This window comes from Nicotiana tabacum, chromosome 1 (genome assembly GCF_000715075.1).
Source record: "Nicotiana tabacum cultivar K326 chromosome 1, ASM71507v2, whole genome shotgun sequence".
Taxonomy (NCBI): domain Eukaryota; kingdom Viridiplantae; phylum Streptophyta; class Magnoliopsida; order Solanales; family Solanaceae; genus Nicotiana; species Nicotiana tabacum.
Window position 1 is genome coordinate 119,923,567 of NC_134080.1, and position 23,821 is coordinate 119,947,387.

General features: G+C 37.0%; 1 protein-coding gene, 1 long non-coding RNA gene and 1 pseudogene across 2 annotated transcripts; all 3 read left to right on the plus strand.

The window, feature by feature from the left end:
* The first annotated feature begins 263 nt into the window (after window positions 1-263).
* Window positions 264-749, plus strand: LOC142163747 (uncharacterized; annotated as a pseudogene).
* Window positions 750-14,421: 13,672 nt separating this feature from the next.
* Window positions 14,422-19,201, plus strand: LOC142181010 (uncharacterized). Its single transcript, XR_012709344.1, has 2 exons — window positions 14,422-15,002; window positions 17,420-19,201. It is a non-coding gene; the product is annotated as an uncharacterized LOC142181010 (long non-coding RNA).
* A 1,072-nt stretch (window positions 19,202-20,273) lies between these two features.
* LOC142163753 (uncharacterized) lies at window positions 20,274-22,610 on the plus strand. Its single transcript, XM_075220891.1, has 3 exons — window positions 20,274-20,482; window positions 20,998-21,712; window positions 22,188-22,610. Exons 1-3 carry the CDS (start codon window positions 20,274-20,276, stop codon window positions 22,608-22,610), a joined length of 1,347 nt encoding a protein of 448 aa, XP_075076992.1.
* Window positions 22,611-23,821: the final 1,211 nt, after the last annotated feature.

The window sequence follows — 23,821 nt, forward strand, 5'->3', positions numbered from 1 at the left end:
CACCCTAAAAGTATTTGTTATAACTTTCCCCACTTGTCGACTTTCGACGAAACTTATTTTCTTCAATTCGTTTAGCTTTTAAGCCTTACAACACTCTTGGTACTTGTTATTCATGATCTTAAATATTTGTAACCCCCAAGGAAACATGATTACCTTACATTATTTACTTTCAAGGATGATCTCATTTTTTAGCTTACATCAATTGACTTACGAATACACTCACGTACGAAAATATGGGGTGTAACAATATTGGGGTGGGATGGATGAAATGGAGACTCGCTTCTGGTGTTTTATGTGACAAGAAGGTATCACCGAAACTTAAGGGTAAGTTCAACAGAGTGGTGGTCAGACCAGCGATGTTGTATAGGGCTGAGTGTTGGCTTGTCAAGATCGCTCATTTCTAGAAGATAAAGGTAGAAGAGATAAGGATGTTGAGATAGATGTGCGAGCACACCAGGTTAGATAGGATCATAAATGACATTATTCGCGACAACGTGGGTGTGGCCCCAATTGAAGACAAGATGCGGGAAGCGCGACTTAGGTGGTTTGGTCATGTGAGGATGAGGAGCATGGATGCACCGGTGAGGAGGTATGAGAGGTTGACATTGGAGGGCCTACAGAGAGGTAGAGGCAGGCCAAAGAAGAGGTGAGGAGAGGTGATTAGGCAAGACATGGTGCAGCTTCAACTGACTGAGGACATGACCCTTGATAGGAAGGTATGGAGGTTGAGGATTAAGGTAGTAGAGTAGGTAGTCTAGAGTTTTCATAACAGTAGTATTGGCACGCATTCTCGCTTTCAGTCGGTGGTAGGTTTTTATGACTAACCGTTGTTTTCGTTCATTGTTGATCACCTTACTGTCTTGTTATTTTTATTCTGCTTTTATATGGCTTTTTGATATTGTCCATTATTGTCAATATTTTCGTTAATGTGGTTCTTATGTTTTCCTGAGTCGAGGGTCTATTGGGAATAACCTCTCTATCTTTTAAAGGTAGGGTAAGGTCTGCATACACACTACTCTTCCTAGACCCAATGGTGTGGATAATGCTGGGTATGTTGTTATTGTTAACATAATGTGAAAACAAATGGTGACAAAGACTGAGATATGATATGCAAATGAATGAATGTGACTGAGTATGTAAATGCAATCTAAGCAAATAACTCAACAACAGAAATGATCTAAGTGGGTCCCAACAGAATAAGCATATAGCCTAAACATAGTTTCTAAAGTGGATCACATCTTAATTATGCTAGCACGTATAAATTTCATGGATACAAATAAGATTAGGTAACTACATAGTACCACAAAGTCAACCGATTCATATTTCACATGGTGCACCCCCATACGCCTGTCACCTAGCATGTGTGTCACCTCGACACCAAACACATAACACATATATTCAAGGTTCATACCATCAGCACCAAGTTTAAAAGTGTTACTTACCTCGAAAAACCCAAATCCAATACCGAGCAAGCCAAACGATGCTCCAAAATGCCATTCTGTGCGTACCGACCTCCGAACGGCTCAAAACTAGCCAAAAGCAACTCAAGACCATCAAATAATACCAAAGGAAACAAACCCAATCGATAAAGATCGAATCTTTAATCAAAAGCCCCAAAGTCAACAAAAGAGTCAAACCCGGACCCGTACCTCGGAACCCGACAAAACTCACAAAATCCGATAACCCAGTCAATTACGCATCCAACCATACTAGTTTAACTCAAATCCGACGTTCAAAACTCAAAGATTCCCAATTTCTCTCTTGAAATCCTCAATCAAATGCCAAAAACGAAGATAGATTCATGAAATAAAATCAAAACCGAGTAGAGAACACTTATCCCAATCCATATGGTAAAAATTGCTCCAAAAATCGTCTCAATCCGAGCTCCATAGCTCCAAATATGCAAATATGGCGAAAACCCCCAAAAATAGAGTTCTTATAATCACTGGACGAATTAATGAATCGCGATCGTAAAGAAGAAAAAAAATGCATTGCCTAGAAATACCCTACGCGATCACGGAACAAGCTTTGCGATCGCGAAGCACAAAATGCTCAGCCTCAAAAAGTCTCTATGCGAACGTGGCCCCAGGATCGTGAACGCGGCCCCAGGATTGCGAACGCGATGAAGAAGCCATGAAGACCTGCCCAGTTCAGCTCTACACTGTGAACGCGTGCACGCCTGCAAACGGGATGCTCAATCTGCAGCAACCTATGCGAACGCAGACTATCATTCGCGAACGCAAAGAAGAAATACTCAACTCCAGATCTTTCCCCTGCGTGATCGCATCCCTATATTCGCGATCGCGAAGAACGTGTGAGTGCACCAGATATCAGCAGGATCCAACAATGAAATTATGAAAAAAAATGGTTCGAAATCGATCTGAATCACGCCCGAGCCCCTCGGGACCCCGTCCGAACATTCCTACAAGTCCCATAACATATCACGAACCTACTTGAGGCCTCAAATCATGCATAACAACGAAACGACGAATCGCACATCAAATCGAATATAATGAACTTTTGAACTTTCAACTTTCAAAACTCGCGCCGAAACATATCAAATAACTCCGGAATGAACTTAAATTTTGCGCACAAGTCCCAAATGATATAACGAAACTATTTTAATTCCCGGAACCACAATCCAAACTCGATTACATCAAAATCAACTCTCGGCCAAACTTATGAACATTCCAAACCTTCAAATTTTCAACTTTCGCCAACTAGTACCGAAACCTTTTAGAAATATCCAAATGCAAATCCGGGCATATGCCCGCATCCAAATCACCATCAGTATCTAACGAAACCATCAAAACTCCGATCTGAGATCAAATACTAAAAAGGCAAACTTTGTCAACTCTTCCAACTTAAAGCCTCAAACATGAAATTCATTCTTCCAAACTAATTCAGAAACACCTAAAAACCAAAACCGACGATTCACACAAGTTATAATGCATCATACGATGTTGCTCAAGACTTCAAATAGCTGAACAGAATGCAAATGCTCAAAACGACCGGTGGGATCATTACATATGTTTATATATGTATATAAAGAGCAAGTGAATTTTGTTTTGGTGGGATCAATTCATCCAAAAAAAAAAAGGAAAAGATAAAAGTATAATTATTTGAGTTGGTCTTGAAACAATTAATTCTTTCTCATTGTTGGATCGAAAAGTCCCCTAGCTATTCCCTTTATTTATCTTTCATAATTGAAATGATTTTCTTGACCACTTACAATGAAAAAAAAAGTATTTTATTTACTAATCTCTTGTGTGGGGTGTGTGTGCACACACATTAATCTTCATTCCAGACGCTAGAGTAGCAAAAATTATATGTAACCAAGAAAAAGGAGGCACCCTCAGCAACTGAGTATTATATTGGAGGATAAAGGTAAATTCTGAGTACACTAAGTAGTATTATAGGTTCATCAGAACTAGGGCTGCTCGGTGGGCCGGGCCTGAACCGGACCGGACCGAGCCCGCGGTCCTAACGGGCCTGGTGGGCCGGTCCTGGGTAGGCCGGTCTTGGTGGGCCTCCTGAGCCCGTCACGGGCTGGTCTTCAAGGTTGAGCCCACGAGCCCGGGACCGTTTAGCCCGGGACCGGCAGGCGGGCCTGGGCCGGTCCTAGCGGGCCCAACGACTTTTTTTTTTTTTTTTAAAAAAAAAATTAAAATTCTCCAACGGCCATATTTAAAATCTAGCCGTTTGGGCTGAAAATATGACCGTTTTTTAATTTTAAAAAATGGCCATTTGGCCCCCAAACTTTATATAATTACACTTTTCCCCATTTCTCAACTATAAATACCCCCTCATTCTTTCATTTTTATTCACCAATTCATCAATATCTCTCAATCTCTCTCAATCTCTCTACTACAATTACTTAATTTATTGTTAAAATTTCGTGAAAAATTGTGAAGTTGTTGAATTGAAGTTTTCAAGTGTTCAACGATTTTCAATTTTCAAGAAGTTGTTCGGCAATCCGGTAAACTCGTTTCAACTCTTACGTTTTTAGAATATATTTTTGTGTGGTTTAGTTTGCATAATTATAATTAATATGGCATTTACTTTGAAAAAAATGTTTGGTAAAGGAAAAGATAAAACCGGTGAAAGTAGTGGCCAACCAACTACCCTTCCCCCGGCTCCCCGACCTAGAAAAGATAAGCAAGTTGAAAGTAGTCGCCAACCTAGACGTCCTCCTCCTTCCGTAATTCTTAATAGTGATCACCCTTGTTTTCAATTTACCGATAGTGAATTTTATCATAATGTTGCACCAGGTGATAGATTAGATGATGAAATTATGAATGCTCTTTATCCTAATGAAACCATCTTAGAAAATAATGAGGAAAATGAGGATGATGATGAAACCCAAGCACCGGATTTAGATGATACACCTATTAGTCCTCTTAATAACCCAAGTGATGCACCGGTCGACCCACCTGTAGAAACTCCTACTTTTAATAGAGAACCTGCTAAACGCCTAGAAACATCATTAGTTTGGAATTTTTTTACTCAAGTAAGAGAAAAAAATAAGGCTAAGTGTAAAACTTGTGGGAAATTAATGTCGCATAAATATACTGGAGACCGTAGCGGCACAGGTAGTTTGACTAGGCACATAAAAACACACCCTAGAGATAAGGCTAGATTTTTTCAAATGAAAGCGCAGCTAGAGGGGACAAGTGTAGATTCTGCGGTTAACCCTAGTACAGGTTCAAATCTAGTTCAACCAAGAATTAACACTGTCACCGGAGGTATTTTATATTACGATCCAAATAGAGATCGTGAAGAATTAGCAAAGATGATTACTGTTATGTGCTTACCTTATACTTTTGCTTCTAATCCTAATTGGGTTCATTATATTAGAAGAGTGTTTAATCCTACTTATAAAGGTTGGCCTCGCGCAACAGTTAAGAGTGATATTTATAAATTCAAACATGAATATGAACAATATTTGCGGTATTTATTTACTCATATACCTAATCAGATTTCTATTACTACTGATATTGGTAGAAGTGGTAATGATTGTGATTACCTAACTGTTACAAGTCATTGGATAGATAAGGAATGGATAATGCAAAAACGCATAATTGCATATAGAATAATTAATTCGCGTCACACAGGTAAGTTTATAGCTAACACTGTTGCAGATATTTGTAGATATTTTTGCTTTAGCGATAAAATAATGGCAATTTCAATGGATAATGCTTCTAGTAACACCAGTGCTATAGGCATGCTTACAACAACACTAAATCCTGCATTTACTAATATTTTCCATGTTAGATGTATTTGTCATATTTATCATTTAATTGTCGGTGATGGTATGCGAATATTAAACATAGAAATTGAAAAGGTTAGAATGGCTCTTAATTGGATTTTTTATTCAAACCGTAGAAGTAGACTTAGAGAGTATTTTAAAAAATGTGATGAATATGGCCTTAGAGAAAGAAAGGTTCCTAAACCTTGCCCGACTAGATGGAATTGTATGTACGAAAGTTTAGTAGTAGCATATGAATATAGAAACCCAATTAATGCAACGTTTAATTCTCGGGTAGGTGGTGAGGATGATGATGAAATGCTTACCACTCAAGATTGGACTAATGTTAAAATTCTTTTAGATTTTTTAGAACATTTTCAAATTGCTACAAATGCATTTTCTGGGCAATATTATCCTACTATTTCAAACTGTTTAGTTTATATTGCAGTACTATCTGATTTGTTTGTTGAATTTAGTGAGGGTGGGGATATTTATGAACTTGCTATAAATGAAATGAAACAAAAGTTTAAAAAATATTTTTTTCCTATCCCTCCTATTTATGGTCTTGCTGCAATGCTAAATCCTACAATGAAATTGGGAGGTCCTCATTTTTGGTATTCAAATATTTATAAGGCTTTAGATCTTTCAAATGAGGAAATTGCGACACTTGCAGATGCAAAAGCTTCAATTAAGATTAACGCTCAAACAGTTTATAATGCTTATCAACTTGCCTTAGAGCATGCTAGGCCAACTATTCCAACCCCTACTTCGTCTAGCTCACAATCCTCTAAAAGAGTTGCGGGCTTAAAAGCTCTTAAATCTTGGACGGAGTTCAGGGGGTCTCAAGGTGAAAATTATGATGAAACTTCACATCTAAATGAGCTTCAAGTTTATTTGTCTCAGGGACTTGAAAAGGAGAATCCAGACGCGTCTTTTGATCTTTTGGAATGGTGGAAGGCAAGGGAAAAACATTTTCCTGTTCTTGCAAGGATGGCTCGGGATATTTTATCAATTCAAGCTTCAACTGTTGCATCAGAGAGCGCTTTCAGTCAAGCAAGACTGCAAATAGGTGATCATAGAGCGTCTATGAGGGATAGCTTGGAAAAATCAGTATTGTTTAGAGATTGGATCCGCTCGGAAAGAAGAAACTTTGGAATTGCAGAAGCACAACCGGCGATAGATGAAGCTTATGAAGAAATGATAGCGGAACTTGCGGAGGATTCGGCTTCGCCCGGAAGTGGTGATGAACAAGCTTCTTTTCCACCACCACCAACGCAACCTCCTCCGGACCTTGAAGGATTTATGAGATTTGTTAGAGATAATACATAGAATAATATGTAACTTGTATTTTGGCACATCTTCCTTAGTTTTTTTCCTTCTAATGGTGGTATTAGTACCTTGTTGTGCTCATTCCATTGGGGGAAGGATGACTAAGAAAGATATGCCATTTTTGGTAATAAAATTTATTGCTTCTACCCATGAGCTTCTTTTCGCAATATTTCTTTGTCTATACTTAGAATTGTTTATGAGCTACAATATATACATAATATACAATATATATACTACAAGAAAATATATAAGAGAATATATATACATAAGATACAATATATATACTACAAGACAATATATTATGCTACAATATATACATAATATACAATATATATACTACAAGAAAATATAAAAGAGAATATATATACATAAGATACAATATAATATACTACAAGAAAATATATTATGCGAAAATATATACATAATATAACAAGACAATATATTATGCTACAATATATACATAATATACAATATATATACTACAAGAAAATATATAAGAGAATATATATACATAAGATACAATATAATATACTACAAGAAAATATATAAGAGAATATATATACATAAGATACAATACATATACTACAAGACAATATATTATGCTACAATATATACATAATATACAATATATATACTACAAGAAAATATATAAGAGAATATATATACATAAGATACAATATAATTTACTACAAGAAAATATATTATGCGAATATATATACATAAGATACAATATATATACTACAAGAAAATATATTATGCGAATATATATACATAAGATACAATATAATATACTACAAGAAAATATATTATGCGAATATATATACATAATATACAATATATATACTACAAGAAAATATATTATGCGAACATATATACATAAGATACAATATATATACTACAAGAAAATATATTATGCGAATATATATACATAAGATACAATACATATACTAAAAGAAAATATATAAGAGAATATATATACATAAGATACAATATAATATACTACAAGAAAATATATTATGCATGACAATTTAGTGTTTTACTATTGTTTTGTTATTTTCTTTTTCGTCAAGCACTTTAATAATTAGATATACATATATACTACATATATATTTTTAATATAGCCATGATACTACAAGAATTTGTCTTAAAAAAAAAAAAAAAAAAAAAACCGCTAGGCCCGCGAAGCCCACGAGCCCGGCACGTTAAGCACAGGACCATGTGGGCTTAGGCCCGTCACGGGCCGGTTCCACCCATTGAGCCCACGAAGACCGGGACCGCCAAAGCCCAGGACCACGAAGCCCGGGACCGCGAGGCCCGGCCCGTTAGGCCCACTAAGACCCGGGCCCGGGACAAAATACAGCATTAATCAGAACAATAATTAAGAGGGAGCTGATTTTGGGATATAAAATTTAAAAGTGAAAAAAGAGGCACCCGTTGATCATTTTTGGGAAAATTAAACCAATCATTATGATGTGGAAATAATAACTCAGAAGTACTTGACCCTAACACTGAGGCATACAAGCTAGTACAATTCTTCTGTTGAAGTCATGGTCCGACAAGTTTTATTTTGTGTCTCATACAATTGATACTATTGTATGGAGCTCCTTTTTATCTCACAAATTTGTTGACCCCAATCTTATACTTTTGGATCCATAAAAATCCGGGTTTATAAAACTGTGAGATAAAAAAATTATCTAACTAATATCAGTTGTATGAGCGACAAAATAAAATTTTTCTCCTAGCAAGATTTCAATTCTGTTGTACATGAATGCATGTAATAAGACTTGGACTATACCCTAAAAAAGAATACAAAACAAAGAAAAAGGTTTCCTATGTGCCAGAGAAAACCAGTGTTCTGACTTATATCCTAAGTTTCTAGAAAACCATCTATACCTTGATTATTTGCAAGTTGATCAGAAAGTTATGAGTCAATTATTTCGTTATTTCTTTTTATGATATGGCCCAAAATATTTCAACGCGATACCATTATTTTCCCTTATTTTATCACCATAATGTTAAATCAATGGATTCAAGACGAATGCGATGTTTTTAAATATCTTTTTTTAAACATATTTATACATAATTCGAGACGAAATTAGTATTTTAATTTCCGTTGAACTCGGAGAACTCATTCTGTGATACACCTTGGCTTGCCACAAACTTACTTAGCTCACACATTTATGAATTAAATATCAGGGGTGAATGTAAACTTTAATTATGCGTTCGGCAGAACTCATTAATTGCGGTCCAAAATTCTACATAAATATTAATAAACTCACTAAATATTTTTAAAAATTAAATTCAAAAGCTAATATTAGAACTTTTGATCACTATCTTAGAATTTTGAACCTATAAAATTCAAATTCCGGATCCGTCTTTGTGAATATAAATGTTCAACCCCCCTTCTTCCAACCCCCATATCTGACCATAATACAATACTCGTAATAAAAGAAAATGATATGCTCTCTCTTGGTTTATTTAGTTTAATTATTGGAACGAGACAATGAAAGATGGGATGGGATTTGAAAACTTCATGCTCCATGCATGCACAATATGTATAGAGAAAGTAATGAAAAAATTATACGCATATCAAACTGGATTTTCTTCTTTTCTTGGTCCCACATTGTTATTAGTAGTAATTAATACTCTCATTATTCTTTTCTTGTAATTTTTTTTTCTTTCTTACAACTTGTGGGAGTGGAAATCACTCCAAAAACACCTTTTATAAGATGATGTTATCAAATCCATTGAAACAGTGTTCATTTATTTATTTATTTTCTTTCTTTAAGTTCTTTCATGATTTACTTCATCACCGGGAACTTGTCCGTAGGTAACAAGCAAGAGTTCATTTTAATCAATTTTGACTCTCAAAGCATAAAATATATATGTAGACTTAGAGATGTATATATAATGTGTATGTTTATGGTAGGTCATGTAGTGGTAGAGGGTTGTGCTAAGTTAGTCTTAATATATTCTATATATGCTTATTGATATGAATTGATATTTTTCGTTTTAGTTATGCATGTATTTTTTTCGCAACATGTTTCACACAATTAAGAGAATCCTATAAAAGAGTTATGATTATTTCGATGCTATCACTTTCATTTTTACCTGTTATTGTAGTGTCATAGGGCACTCTAGCTTTTCCTAATTTTACATTATTTTGTGTAAAATAAATAGTTAGTTAAGATGAAGGTCAATAAAAAGTCGGACCCTTTAAAAAGTATCAACATATCCTTTTGGTTTCAAAAATGATGCGTAACCAGTCATGTTTGAGGCACGCGTTATGTATTTTTTCTTTGCTCTATTTTATATTGCATAATTGATAGTCGTGCTAATATTTTTTTGATGACAGCTTTTTCAACATATTTTTGAATACATGTAACATTATACAAGTAGTGGCTAATAAGTTTTTATAGTTTTCAAGTATATAAATTTAATTAAAGTCAAAGGAAAAATAATCAATACCTGAAATCAAACGGAAAATGAATAAAGTTTGTCCTAAAGTTTGTCCTCTAACACTACTTCATCATTTATTTAATTTTGAAGGAAGGCGATAGATTTAGTTTAATTAAGACGTCGAATCGATGCAGCCGTGGACACGTTCTCTTGTATCCAGTACTCATGCATGTACGTATTACGTACATATAGATTATTGAGCAATTAATGTCAAAACTCATGAAGCATCCTTTAATTAATTTATCATAAGATTAGCATTAAAAAATTATATCATACTATATATATACTAGGAGTATTCATGGAAACACCTTACTAAGTTAGTACTGAAGATGAGTCAAATCCAACAGATTAGCCAGTTGGCTATGTTGGGTTGACTCAAATTTTTTATACGTAATAGCCCTAATTAGTCATGCTCCATGTTTGTCCATACTCCATAACCTCAATGTTTAAGGTTTGATATAATTATATTTAGTATACCTAATTACCATTTATATATCATTAGTGGTTTTTAAGGGTATTAATTACACTCCTAATTTAATGGCACCATATATTCCTTCTAATACCACTCCCTCCATGTTTCTCTCCAATTCCCACAGCTTCACCCACGTTTCCCTCCCACACCCTTGATTTCTGTATCAAAATCCCATTATTTCTTCCATAGCCAAGGCACTGTCGGCACCTCTGCAATCTTGTCCCAATATTTTTGTGCAAGGGGAAGATGAGCACAAGCCTGGTCGATTTGATGGTTATGATTTCGGGTTCCTTTAGTAATATAAGAGGAAAGGAAAAGAGAGCAGCAATTCCACCATTGACAGCCATTAAAAAGCTTTGAAGCTTTGAATTCAAATTTGGGTTTTCAAGAATCATTATTTGTTTGGAATGGGTGTTGTTGTAAATAATTGAGAATATGATTTGGAGTTTATATCTCAATTTTGAGGGGTTTTGATGAAGATTAGACTTAGTTTTGGCTGAATTTCAGATTGAAACTCGAAGAAGAAGAAGAAGAAGAAGAAGAAGAAGAAGAAGAAGAAGAAGAAGAAGAAGAAGAAGAAGAAGAAGAAGAAGAAGAAGAAGACATGACATACATTATATTGCAGCAATTGTAGATAAATTGTAGAAAAATTGTAGACTGTTGTTTATTTATTTTTGAGCTTTTGTGTTTTTGTGTTAAAAGTTTTGATGAGAGCTTGTTATTCTACTTTGTCTGTTTTGGAGCTAACTTGTGCAGTGGAGAAGATGTTTTTTAAGTTATATATATTACTATACCTTTAAATTCAAGAAAGTATGGTTGTATTGTATTAAAAGAGGCGTAAATTTATCGAATAGGTTGAATGTGAGTAATGAGTCAAATAAGACTCACAATGGCTTGTTTTCTACATTTAATCTACAACAAAAATACATATCATTTGAAAAATTAATATGAAAATACAGAATTTCAATGTTTCTACAAATTATCTACAAAATTTCTACAAACTGTTCATAACAGAATTTATCTTTATTTTCATGCATGTTCGTCTGTAACACTAAAATTACTTGATATGCCAACATCTCCCGTTATAGAGGAATACAACTTATCTATAATTTTCTACAACTTTCACACATTATTTTCACCCAGTTAAATATAAATACAATAACATAAAATTTGAGCTTTGTGTTTTTGTGTTAAAAGTTTTGATGGGAGCTTGTTATTCCACTTCGTCTATTTTGGAGCTAACTTGTGCAGTGGAGAAGATGTTTTTAAGTTATATATATTGCTATACCTTTAAATTCAAGAAATATGGTTGTATTGTATTTAAAGATGCGTGAATTTATAGAATAGATTGAATGTGAGGAATGAGTCAAATAAGACTCACAGTGGCTTGTTTTCTACATTTATTCTACAATAAAACTGCATATCATTTGAAAAATTAATATGAAAATACAGAATTTCAATATTTCTACAAATTTCTACAAACTATTCATAATAGAATTTATCTTTATTTTCATGCATGTTCGTCTGCAACACTAAAGTTACTTGATATGCCAACATCTCCCGTTATAAAGGAATACAACTTATCTACAATTTTCTACAACTTTCACACATTATTTCCACTCAGTGAAATACAACTACAATAACATAAAACTTACATACAAATTTTATACAAAATTTATACAATATGTCTTTTGTATATTTTGTATCTGATTTATACATAGTAAAAATAATTTTTATACAACTAATTATATATTATACAACTTATATACAAATTATCTACAATTTTCGTACATTATTTCTACTAAGTTATATACAACTACAATATAATACCACTTAAATATAATTTTTATACAATGTTGTTCAACTTTCATACAATAGTACAATAGTTAAATGAATAAAAGAAAAATAAACAAACAACTGAATACAATTTTTCTACAATTTATCTACAATTTCTGCAATATAATGTATGGCATGTCTTCTTCTTCTTCTTCGAGTTTCAATCCGAAATTCAGCCAAAACCAAGTCTAATCTTCACCAAAATCCCTCAAAATTGAGAATTAAATTCCAAACCATATTCCCAATTATTTGCAACAACACCCAATCCAAACAAATAATGATTTTTGAAAACCCAAATTTGAATTCAAAGTTTCAAAGCTTTTTAATGGCTGTCAATGGTGGAATTGCTGCTCTATTTTTCTTTGCTTTGTATTACTGAAATTTGGTCATAATTGCATTTGATGTAGAAGAATTGTAGAAAATTTAGTCGTTCTTGATTTGTGAAATCAGAAAAAAGTTTGAAACACAGTGTATTGAAAAAGTAGAGACGCTAAATTTGAAACGAAACTGACGAAGAAGATTAATGTGCGTGATTTGCGTTGTGGAAGATCTGGAAGAATATTTAATCCCCCAATTTTAGCGGGCCTAAATAAGGAAGCCTACAGTTACAATGATTCCTTATTTAATGCATTGTCTATATTACGTAGAAATACTATTAGCATGAAGGGTAATATGCAAATTATGAACATATTTGGTAATATAGTTTCCTATATGGTATAGGAACGAAAATTTCCCAATTTTTTATATCGTAATAGGCCTAATTAGTCACGCTATAGGTTTGTCCATACTCTATAATTTCTAAAATTTTAGTCATAAATTTGAAAAATTCATCGCTAATGGCCAAAAATGTTTGTGAGGAAATGGGCTATGATTTTCTTTTTTTCTTCTTCGTAGTCAACGGATTATCTCTATTAACTCAATGACTATTTTATTTGTTAAAGATGTTTTACGTATCGACAAAATGTTTTGAGTGTACTGTGTACAACTTGTATATACTGTATCATATATAGTGTATGATCATTAATTATTATTTTCAACATTTTCTTTTATTTTCCATGTAGATTTTGTTATTAGAAAAGTTAAGGAAAATTCATTTGTAAATGGAATGAAAATACCAACATTCTCAAGGGAGATTAATTTACAGCTTAAACCAGGATGACTCAAGGGAGCAACTTAATGCTAACATAAAAAATAACAAAAATAAATAAACATATGAAAAAAAATAGATAAAAGAGAGAAGTCAAATCCAAATAAATGCCAGTTGGCCCTGAATGCATCTGTAAACCACTTTAAACAAGTCATAAGCGATCATGCTTAGCTTAACTATTTTGTATTTCTAGTTCTTTAATCTCATACTAAATGTTAATTAATGATTATGCTAGTAGGTGTCTAAAATTGACTCGTTATAAAGTCAATTAGAGATTTAATGTGGCTAGAGTGGACTTTGAGAAGTTAAGAGAGAGCGTTAAGTAAATACAATTTAAAAAGAAAGAATTATAATATTTTGTATATTAGAAGTATGATATATATTAAAGAATTCTTGCCTCATGAGCTCATTAATGTCATTGCTTTCAAGCTTATTAAAACTCTACCCTTAGCTCATACATATAAGTGTATTATTGCAGACATGTGGTTTTTGACCCTCCCCAAGATTTTACATATTTTAGCACTTAAATATTTAGTTTAGGCCTAATATAGTTATTTTCTAATTTTGACTCTTTTATATTATTTTTTATCACATAAATAAAAATTACAAAAAAATAATTTCATTAAGATTTTGTAGTCATTTTTAATCTTGAAAAATACCAAAAAAAAATAGGTTTGTTTTAAACGGTTAGTATTATTCTAATAGTTATTTTCTTAAGTAAGATTAAATAGTATTTTTAATAGTTATCTTGTTTGTCAAATTAATTTTTATATACAAAAAGGAGGAAAGAATAGAATTAGTTTTTGGACCAATTTAGTCTTGATTGCAGCCCAACTAAACCAATCCCTTAGCCCATTAACTCAAAAGCCCAAACTTAGTCAGATAATATACAAGAAAAAATAAAAAACAAAGAGCCTAGCACTTTCAGCCATCTTCAACAAGACAACAATGGAAATTAGACTAGTTGAACCCTAGTTGGACACACACTTCCGCCGCTGCCACTCTCGCCATTCTCGCCGCCAGAACTCCACACCAGAACCGCCGCCAGACCTTCACTGAACCAGCAGCTCGCCGGAAAAACGAGCTTCACCCGTAAACCTAGACCCCTCCCTTTTCACGTCGTCTTCTTCAACCCATCTCCACCCCCCCATTTTTTATTTTTTCTTCTTCAGCCATTAGAACCCGCCAGCCTCACCTCTTCACCACCCAAATCTGACCACAACACATGCACACACGCACTTGCTGAACCAAGAAAACCATACGAAAAACAAAACAAAAAATCTGTTCCTAAGTTATTAAGATCCGGATTTCGAAAATATAAAAAAGAAAATATATTCGGCTTCTTCATTTCAAATCTGAATTTTGCCTCAAAAAATGGAGTCGAAGCTGAGGTCAGTTTGAGTTCGTCACTGTCCGTCGAGGTTCGGGTTGAGTTCCTATTTGCCGATTTCAATTTCCGGTCCTAACTCGACTGTTGGTTTCTTGTTTTGCGATTTCAGCTCTACAGTGAGGTCATCCTTTCTTCTCCTTTGCTTCAGTTGATAATAACAAATGCTTGTCTTTGATTGTTTTCATGTTCTTGGTATTCCATGTGAAGAATGTGCTTGATTTTCTTTATTAGCTTAAACATACTTGGATAATAGCATTAGAGTATTCCGTTGTTGGGTTTATTTTAAGGACTTTTAATTAACGATAAATCCTTATAGCTTACACAAACATTAATGTGGTATTAGGTGGCTAGAAATATGAATTGGGTCTGAATTGATTTGAGCGACTAAAAGGGCAGTGAAAGTTAATTAAGGTTTAAGCCATCTTGGGTCACGAGATTGGATTTTGAAAGCAGATTTGTAGTGTTTGACAATATTTTTGCTATTAGGTTTAGAAAATTACCATACTCTCATTTTTGTTTGTTTAATTATTCGATAGTAACATGTTTAGGCCATCGACCCGGGTAGGCAAGCCTTAGGATTTTGTTAGTTTCGAGGCGAGAGGTCGTTCCCTTAGTTAAATTTATCCGGGGAATGCCCCGAGGAATTTGTATATATTTTTATCCGGTGTATGCCCTGAAGTATTTGTAAGTGGAGGCCAAAAGTAGAAACTTGTAGTATTTTTATTTTATTTTCATTTTTTGTTTTACTTTTATTTAGGCGGGGACGACCTCGAGCCTCTTGTGTGTTTATTTTCCTTTTTCTGTGTTTTCTACCTCAATTGAATGTTTTAAAAGCCAACTAGATCGAGTACGCAACCGTAATTTTCACGGGACTTGGGGAGTGCCTAACACCTTCTCCCCGAGTCAAATGAACCCCCTTATCCGAATCTCTGGTGCAGACTTGGTTTTAGAGTCTGAAATGTTTTAAAAGGAAAAATCATTTTAAAGAAAAACGGTGACCTGACACACCGAAATCAAATGTCAGGTGGCGACTCTGAGTTATTTTCCTTTTTAATACAATTTTGTCACGTTCTAATTGGAAAACCCTTTTCGAGCTTTACTAAATCTTTTTATTATTTTAAGAGGGTTAAGTGAGGTTTGGTTAAAAAAAGGATGTGACATCTCTGGCGACTCTGCTGGGGACCTGCACGTTCGAGCTAGTACTTGATTTTGTTGGCTTTTAGAATATTTGGTTGAGGTTTTTATGCTTTTACATTAGCTTTACTTGACTTTTATTATGTTTTTATATTTTTGTTATTATTTACTAATTGCTTACGTGTTTACAATTTTTACTTTATGTGTTTACTGCTTTATAACTGTCATCATTTGCATAACCCCGAGTCTTCTTTCTGCAACAAGTCTTCCGGAGTACGTTTGAGCGTACACGGCCTTATTTGTGAGTCACTCGTGTCTTTAAGGGGGTGGCGTGGGAGCGTGGAGTGGGCGGACAGCTAGAGCAGCCGTCATCGACCACGTGCCGCCCCGAATTGCCTTGTCTAGTGAACCCCAACCGTAGGTCAGCCTTTAGGTCATACTTATGTGCATTGGCTAGGTTTAGGTCCCAGGCACTGTGTCCCGTTGTAGAAAGCCTATCCAAATTATGTCAAAGTGGGCTTATGGCCTAAAAAGACATTTGATCATCCCTATGTGCTACATGTTGCATCTCTTTAGGGGGTAAAAAGGTCATTTGAAGGACCAAGGATATTTGAGGGTGAAATATAAAATGAAGTAGGTGATTTTACACTTTTCCGTTATTTTCGAAAATCCAAAAAGATTTTACACTTTTCCATTATTTTCCAAAAAAATCAAACAAAAAAAAGAGACAAAGAAAATCCAAAACATTTTACATCTTTTATCATTTTTCAAAAATTCAAAAAAGGGAGGAAAAGAAATCCAAAAAGACAAAAAATGGTTTTCCCCAAATTAGTTGCCTTTTTTTTTTAAAAAGCTTTCCTCCATGTCCGATCATCCCGAACTACGCGAACCTGATTCTCGTCTTTCGAGACATGATACGTAGGCAACCCACATAGGGTCCGGTCTTCCTAGTGTCTTAGGTTCTTGGCTTTGCGGGGTCTTAGCCATATCTTGCATTTCTAGCCACTTTCGGCCACATCGGCCATTCTTGCAAATTGGGGTCATTTTCGCAAAAGTGGTTCAATAACCCATGTCTTAGGATCTTGAGTCCACAAATAGGTGTCATATTATTTTAAGGTCCGTCCTTTTCAAGTTTGCATATTTAGCCACTTCTGGCCATATCGGTCGTTTTTGCAAAATAGGTCATTTCTGCAAATTAATTTTGGGCCATGATTATTAGGAGTTAGAATTAATATAAGCTTTAGTGAGGTATTCCCATGTCTTTGAGGTCACCTTTCTTGAGTTTGCATTTTTAGCCACTTTTGGCCCCTCAGGCCATTTTGCAGAAATAGCCCAGTCGTCCCCTAGGAAATGTTGTGGTGTCACATAATGTCTTGAGTCATTAACAATGTTTTTCCCATTCAGGTATGGATCCACTCACCAATGCTAGAGTATCAATGGTGGTCAAAGTCCCTAGAAGGCTAGTAAAATGGTGGAACATGTTCACATTACTTGAGCAGCATGATTTGATGGGAAAATTAGGGACTCTTATTTCTTTGATGGACATCACTCCCCGTCCCGACCTTGTAGAAGCAATGTTGACATTTTGGGACCCGCAGGGAATGGTATTCAAGTTTGGGGATCTTGAGATGACACCCACCTTAGCTGAGATAGCCGGGTTAACCCGCCTGCCATACCTAGACAAGGATTTGATTTACACAAGGGCTCATTCAAGCACCAAGTTCCTTAAGATCATAGGGATGGATTTGGAAAATCACATGGGGTGTCTAGAAATCTTGGGTACCTTTGGACTTTTTATTCGAGAGGTTTGCTCGTCCTACTGGATATGAGACCTTCGTAGATGAATTTTCCATATCATATGATTCTTGGAAGAAGAGGCGCCCTATGGTCTTCACTATTGCATTGTTGGGTCTCCTGGTATTTCTTTTGGAGGGTAGACATATTAGCATGCGTCTGGGGTCAATAGCCTTTGCACTCTTCCATGATAAACACAGTAGTAAGGTCACATTGGTTCCGACAATTTTGGCAGAGATCTATCGTGCTTTGGCCAGGATTCGAGAAGGTGGGAGGTTCTTTGAGGGAAGCAACCTTTTTCTACAGCTGTGGATGATGGAACACTTACATCCCGCCACCATGTTTGAGAAAGATGTGATTGACCGTTGTCTGAGAGATCGAGTGAAGTGCATTGAGCATAGGATGACATTCGATAGGTTTGCCTTACCACTCGGAGTTCAGGATTGCGTTGATTATTTAGGATCCTTGACTGAAGAGATGATTTTGTGGTCATACCTATGGATTGATTTGGACGTGATCTTAGTAGGATCTCGCGTGCAAGACTTCTTGGTACTGATTGGACTTTAGTGTACTAGACCATATACCCCTGCTAGAGTGATGCGTCAGTTAGGGAGGCGGCAAGAAGTCCCCTACATTCCTAATTCTCGTGACTTTATCAGGGAATTTGACACTATGCCACACAGGGAGGTCGACATCCAGACCTATTGGCGTCATGCAATGAAGATGGGTAGGGATACTTTAGCAGCTGACCCACATTCACCTAGGTATACCCATGAGTACTTCATATGGCTACAGTCTACTCAGCGAGGGGTTAGCATGCCGTTGCCCCGATGTGTTAGAGGAGTATTTGACGAGGAGGCCACCTCACGAATATTGCTTAGACAGTTGATGGATCGATTTACCCAGGCAGAGGAGGCCCATGCAGCAGAAAGGGTTGGGGTCTGAGCTACACTCCAGTCACTGAGATCACAGTTGGTAGGGTTGGTAGAGAACATGGGACAGCACCGTGAGTACCTTACTAGAGTCAGCCTTCCAGATGCAGGCGTGCATTCCAGGATTCTCATTCCCAGCTTCGAGGTGTCCTTGCAGGGTATAATACAGAGCTTAGATTCGACAGGATTGACGGGGCCATCCGGATCTACATTGGACCCGTCCCGGCCAGGATCGTTGCATTCAGGAGCAGCTTGAGGAGTCATTCTATTTAGATGTTTTGAGATTGTCTTATGTTGTCTTTTACTTTCGCGTCTTGTCTAGGAGTACTGAGTCCTTTAGGTAGTGTTAGAGTCTGTCATAGTGTAGTCGAGTCTGTCATGTCTTTTATTATCGTATTTCCCTTTGTATTTTAATATCAAAAAGTTTTAAATGAAAAATCCCAAAAAGATTTTGTTTTCAGTTTATTTTCCATCACTTCTCCAGAACTACGCTTGGTCTGATTCATGAGGGACATGATACGTAGGCAACCTACATCGGGTTCGATCAAATCATTTTTGGTTCAGAATAAGAAAGAGAAATAAAAAGAAAGGAGTGATAAGAGGTGTTGGAAAAGAAAGAGATGGAAGGATTGAAATGAGAAAATTGGGATGATACCATATGACCCTGCGACCCTCAAAGCCATTTTAGAACCGTTAATCGTTGCTAGGTGCATTTCACGTAATGTGATATTATTATTTGATAAATGTTTTAACGCTAACATGGTGGTTTTGTGTTGTTGTCCTCTGTTATCTCTATTAAGTTTCAGGAAGGTGGTTAGTTTGTTGGCATCCTGGCAAGTCATCCATACAATACACAATCAAAGCGTCAAACAGTCATGGCTAGCAAGGAAACAGACACTGGAGTTGTAGACCCACCAAGGGAGATTGTTGAATCGGAATCGGAACTGCAAGAGGAGGTCCGGAGGTTGAAGCATCAGATGGCAGAAATGTATCAAGCCTGGATTAAGGGACACCCTCCACCCTCGTTCCCTACCAACTACACAGAAAACCATGCTTCCATTCCACCACTCTCTCAATCCCAAATGCCCAATACCATTGATCTTTCCCCACAACACGCACCTGGCTTTACCCCTTACCACAACTACCCCGGCACTTCAGCCCAAACTGTTCATGCTCCGCCAGCCAAAACAACCTCGTACCCTGCTCCGACATCTGCTCTTATTTTTGTACCCCCTCCATAAGCTGCCCTCCATCGATCCTCTAGTGAGCCCGCATTCCCCGCTACAGATGCCCACTACTATGCATCGGAGCCCACCTTCAAAGTCCCAGATCCTTACTCTTACACTCCCCAATTTGAGCCTCATGTTAAAACTGACAAACCACCTAAGAATGCAGAGCAAGAAGAGATGTTTAGGAAGGTACAGAGTCTGGAGCAATCATTGAGAAATATTCAAGGGTTAGGAAACCAAGTGAGTGTGGCCTAAAAGGATTTGTGTTTGTTCCCCGATGTCCAACTGCCTGTCGAGTTCAAGATGCCCAAGTTTGACTTGTATGACGGACATGGGGATCCTGTAGCTCATCTGAGAGGTTATTGCAATAAAATGAGAGGCGCCAGGGGAAAAGACAAATTACTGATGGCATACTTCAGCCAAAGTCTGAGTGGGGCAGCTTTAGAATGGTACACTCGCCAGGACGCCAGCAGGTGGTACACTTGGGACGATATGGCTCAGGCCTTTGCCCGGTACTTTTAGTACAATATAGACATTGTTCCAGACTGCCTATCTCTGACCAAGGTTGAAAAGAAACCCAGTGAAAGCTTTAGAGAATATGGGTTCCGATGGAGGAAGCAAGCTACACAAGTCAATCCTCCGATGGAAGAAGACGAGATGGTTAAATACTTTCTTCAAGCCCTGGAGCCCACTTACTATGGCCACTTGATCTCAACCATTGGTAAGTCTTTCAATGATGTGGTGAAGATGGGAGAAATGGTGGAAGAGGGGCTCAAGTCGAGTAAGATCATGAGCTATTCTGCTATAAAAGCAACCACCCAGGCAATCCAGAGTGGTACCGGAAGTCTGCTAGGCAAGAAGAAGAAGGAAGATGTCGCTATGGTTGTCTCCGGATCATGGCATGGCCAGAGGGGTTCACCTCATCAATACACACATCCTCGACCCCGACCTCAAACCTACGCCCAAGCTCTATATAATCCACCTCAACATTACTACTTTTCCCGCAAAACCCCCAATACTCAGCCAGGCCATCCAAATACCTTGTTCACCATGCACAGTCATATGCTCAACCCCCTCCTTACCTGCAATGGCATGCTCCAGCTCCGCAGAATATCTACCCAGCTCCACAAAATACCTATCCACCCCCACAACCCTATCAAAACCCCACTGGTTCAAATTTTCGATCAAGGCCAGAGTATAGGAAAGAGAGGCAGCAGCAGAAACAATCTTTCACCCCGCTTGGAGAATCCTATGCTAGTCTGTTTCAAAGGTTAAGGCAGTTGGACGTCTTGAGGCCAATTGAGTCAAAGATACCAAATCCCCCTCTAAAGAACCTCGATTATTCCCTAAGGTGCGCCTATTGTTCTGATGCTCCAGGGCACGACGCAGAGAAGTGTTGGCATTTGAAACGGGCAATCCAGGAGCTCATTGGTACAAACCAAATTGTAGTCCAAAGCCCAGACGCGCCAAACATCAACCAAAACCCTTTGCTAGCCCATGCAGAGACGCATATGATTGAAATAGTTCATAAGGATGGGGAGCCCAAGAAGTCTTCTAAGTCCGTCATGATGATTTGGGCTAGTGAAAGCAATTTGGTTAAAGCTTTGGACTCTACCAAAGAAACGCCCTTGACAATCGAAGGGGTGACAGAGAAGCCAAGCTCACTCAATTCGAAACCACCAGTGTTGGTCGTGAAAGGGCTATCGAAAGATATCGGGGCAAGACCGGAAAGTTCAAAAGTGGTAGTAATAGGGATTCCAAGTAAGCCTGTCATAGTTGTGAAGGGGGCTCCTATTACCCCCCCCCCTCATTAAACTAGTAACCCAGCTGCCAGTGGTGGATGCCAAGGCTGTTCCGTGGAATTATAAATAAGTGATATTGACATATAAAGGAAAAGAAATAGAGGAAGAAGTTAATGAAACTGGAGGATTGACTCGTTCTGGGAGATGTTTCACCCCAGAAGAATTAAGGAAAGCCAAGCCATTCAAGGATAGCCAAATGCCAGTAAAGAAATCAATCACCGAGGAAGAGGCTGAGGAGTTCCTGAAAAAGATAAAAGTGCAGGATTATTCCATTGTGGAGCAGTTAAGGAAAACACCAGCTCAAATTTCTCTTTTGTCTTTGTTGATACATTCAGATGAACATCGCAAGGTCTTGATGAAGATTTTGAATGAGGCACATGTTCCTGATAAGATCACAGTGAACCACTTGGAAAAGATAGCTAGCAAGATCTTCGAAGCAAATAGGATCACTTTCTCGGACGATGAACTTCCTATGGAGGGTACAAAACACAACCGAGCTCTTTATCTCACGGTGAAGTGCGAAGATTATGTTGTCTCAAGGGTTTTGGTTGATAATGGCTCTAGTGCGAATATTTGTACCTTGTCTACCCTGAAAAAACTGAAGATTGGCACCGAAAGAATCCACTTGAACAGTGTATGTGTCCGAGGCTTTGATGGGGGAGGTAAAGATTCTATTGGAGATATAATGCTCGAATTGTCGATAGGGCTAGTTGAGTTTACCATGGAATTACAAGTGTTAGATGTGGCTGTCTCCTACAATCTGTTGTTGGGCAGGCCCTGGATACATGCTGCTAAGGTAGTTCCATCTTCTCTGCACCAAATGGTGAAGTTCGAATGAGAGAGGCAGGAAATAGTTGTGCACGGTGATGAGGACTTGTCAGCTTGTAATGACACAATTGTTCCGTTTATCGAAGTTGAAGATGATAAGGGACCTTGGGTCTATCAAACTTTCGAAACAGTGTCTGTTGAGAAAATTTCTAAAGGAAAATGCATTCAGGTCCTAAGCTATCCTCCGCGTCCGTCATGGTTGCGAATGAAATGTTGAAGAATGGTTTTGTGCCGGGCAAGGGTTTGGGATCATCTCTGTAGGGTATTGTGCATCCAGTGCGCCCTAGTGGCAATCCTGGTACATTTGGTTTGGGATTCATGCCCACAGAAAAGGACATGAAAAGGGTTAAAAATCTAAAACAGAAGGTATGGTCGCTCTCCAAGCCCGTCCCACACATCTCTAAGTCTTTTGTCAAGCCAAGGACCGAAAAACCTCCAACCTCCTCAATCCCAAAACCTGTGGTCGGTGTTGATGAAGAGCTGATCAAGAGGTTCCAAAGTCTGTTCGAATAAGTCAATATGGTAGAAGTTGGTGAAGGCTCTAGTAAAGCAAATGTGCAGCTCGTTGGCCCAAACGTGAAGCTTAGCAATTGGGAAGCTACTCCTCTCCCCACCAGGAAGAAGTTTTGGTAGTTTGCTTTGTTTTCCTTTATGTTATCTGGTTATTCCAGGGTTGTAATCCAGATTTTTAGTTTTTGCTTGTTTTGATGTTCAAACCCTTCTATCCTTTTATTTTCAATGAAATGCAATTTTCCGTTTTTCGTTATTCTTAATAGTGTTTTATTTTGTTCTTTTTTTTTGTACAGTTCTTTTTATGCTGGTTGCAGTGACATGACATGCATGAAGAGTTTTCAGCCGAGTCTTAAAAGCCAATCTAATTCTGAAATAACAATCCAAGAAGTAGAATATGATGATGAAATAGAATATGATGAAGAATCAGCATTTGAGGAAATCAGTAAAGAGCTAAAACAATTTGAAGAAAAACCAAAGCCTAATTTGAGTGAGACTGAAGCAATCAATTTAGGGGACCAGGATGATGTTAGGGAAACCAAGATAAGTGTGCATTTAGAACCGCAAGTTAAGGAGGAAATAATCAAAACATTGTTTGAGTACAAAGATGTATTTGCATGGTCATATGACGATATGCCGGGCCCGAGCACTGATCCGGTAGTTCATAAATTGCCAACTGATCCAGCATTCCCTCCTGTCAAGCAAAAGTTG

Bases quoted from the DNA above. Each gene is read 5' to 3' on its own strand.
- LOC142163753 (XM_075220891.1), top strand. From the start codon at position 20,274: ATGCCCAAGTTTGACTTGTATGACGGACATGGGGATCCTGTAGCTCAT. The intron at 20,483-20,997 runs GTACTTTTAGTA...ATACTCAGCCAG, and splicing joins ATGGCTCAGGCCTTTGCCCG to GCCATCCAAATACCTTGTTC. The intron at 21,713-22,187 runs GTAGTAATAGGG...CACTTGGAAAAG, and splicing joins GACCGGAAAGTTCAAAAGTG to ATAGCTAGCAAGATCTTCGA.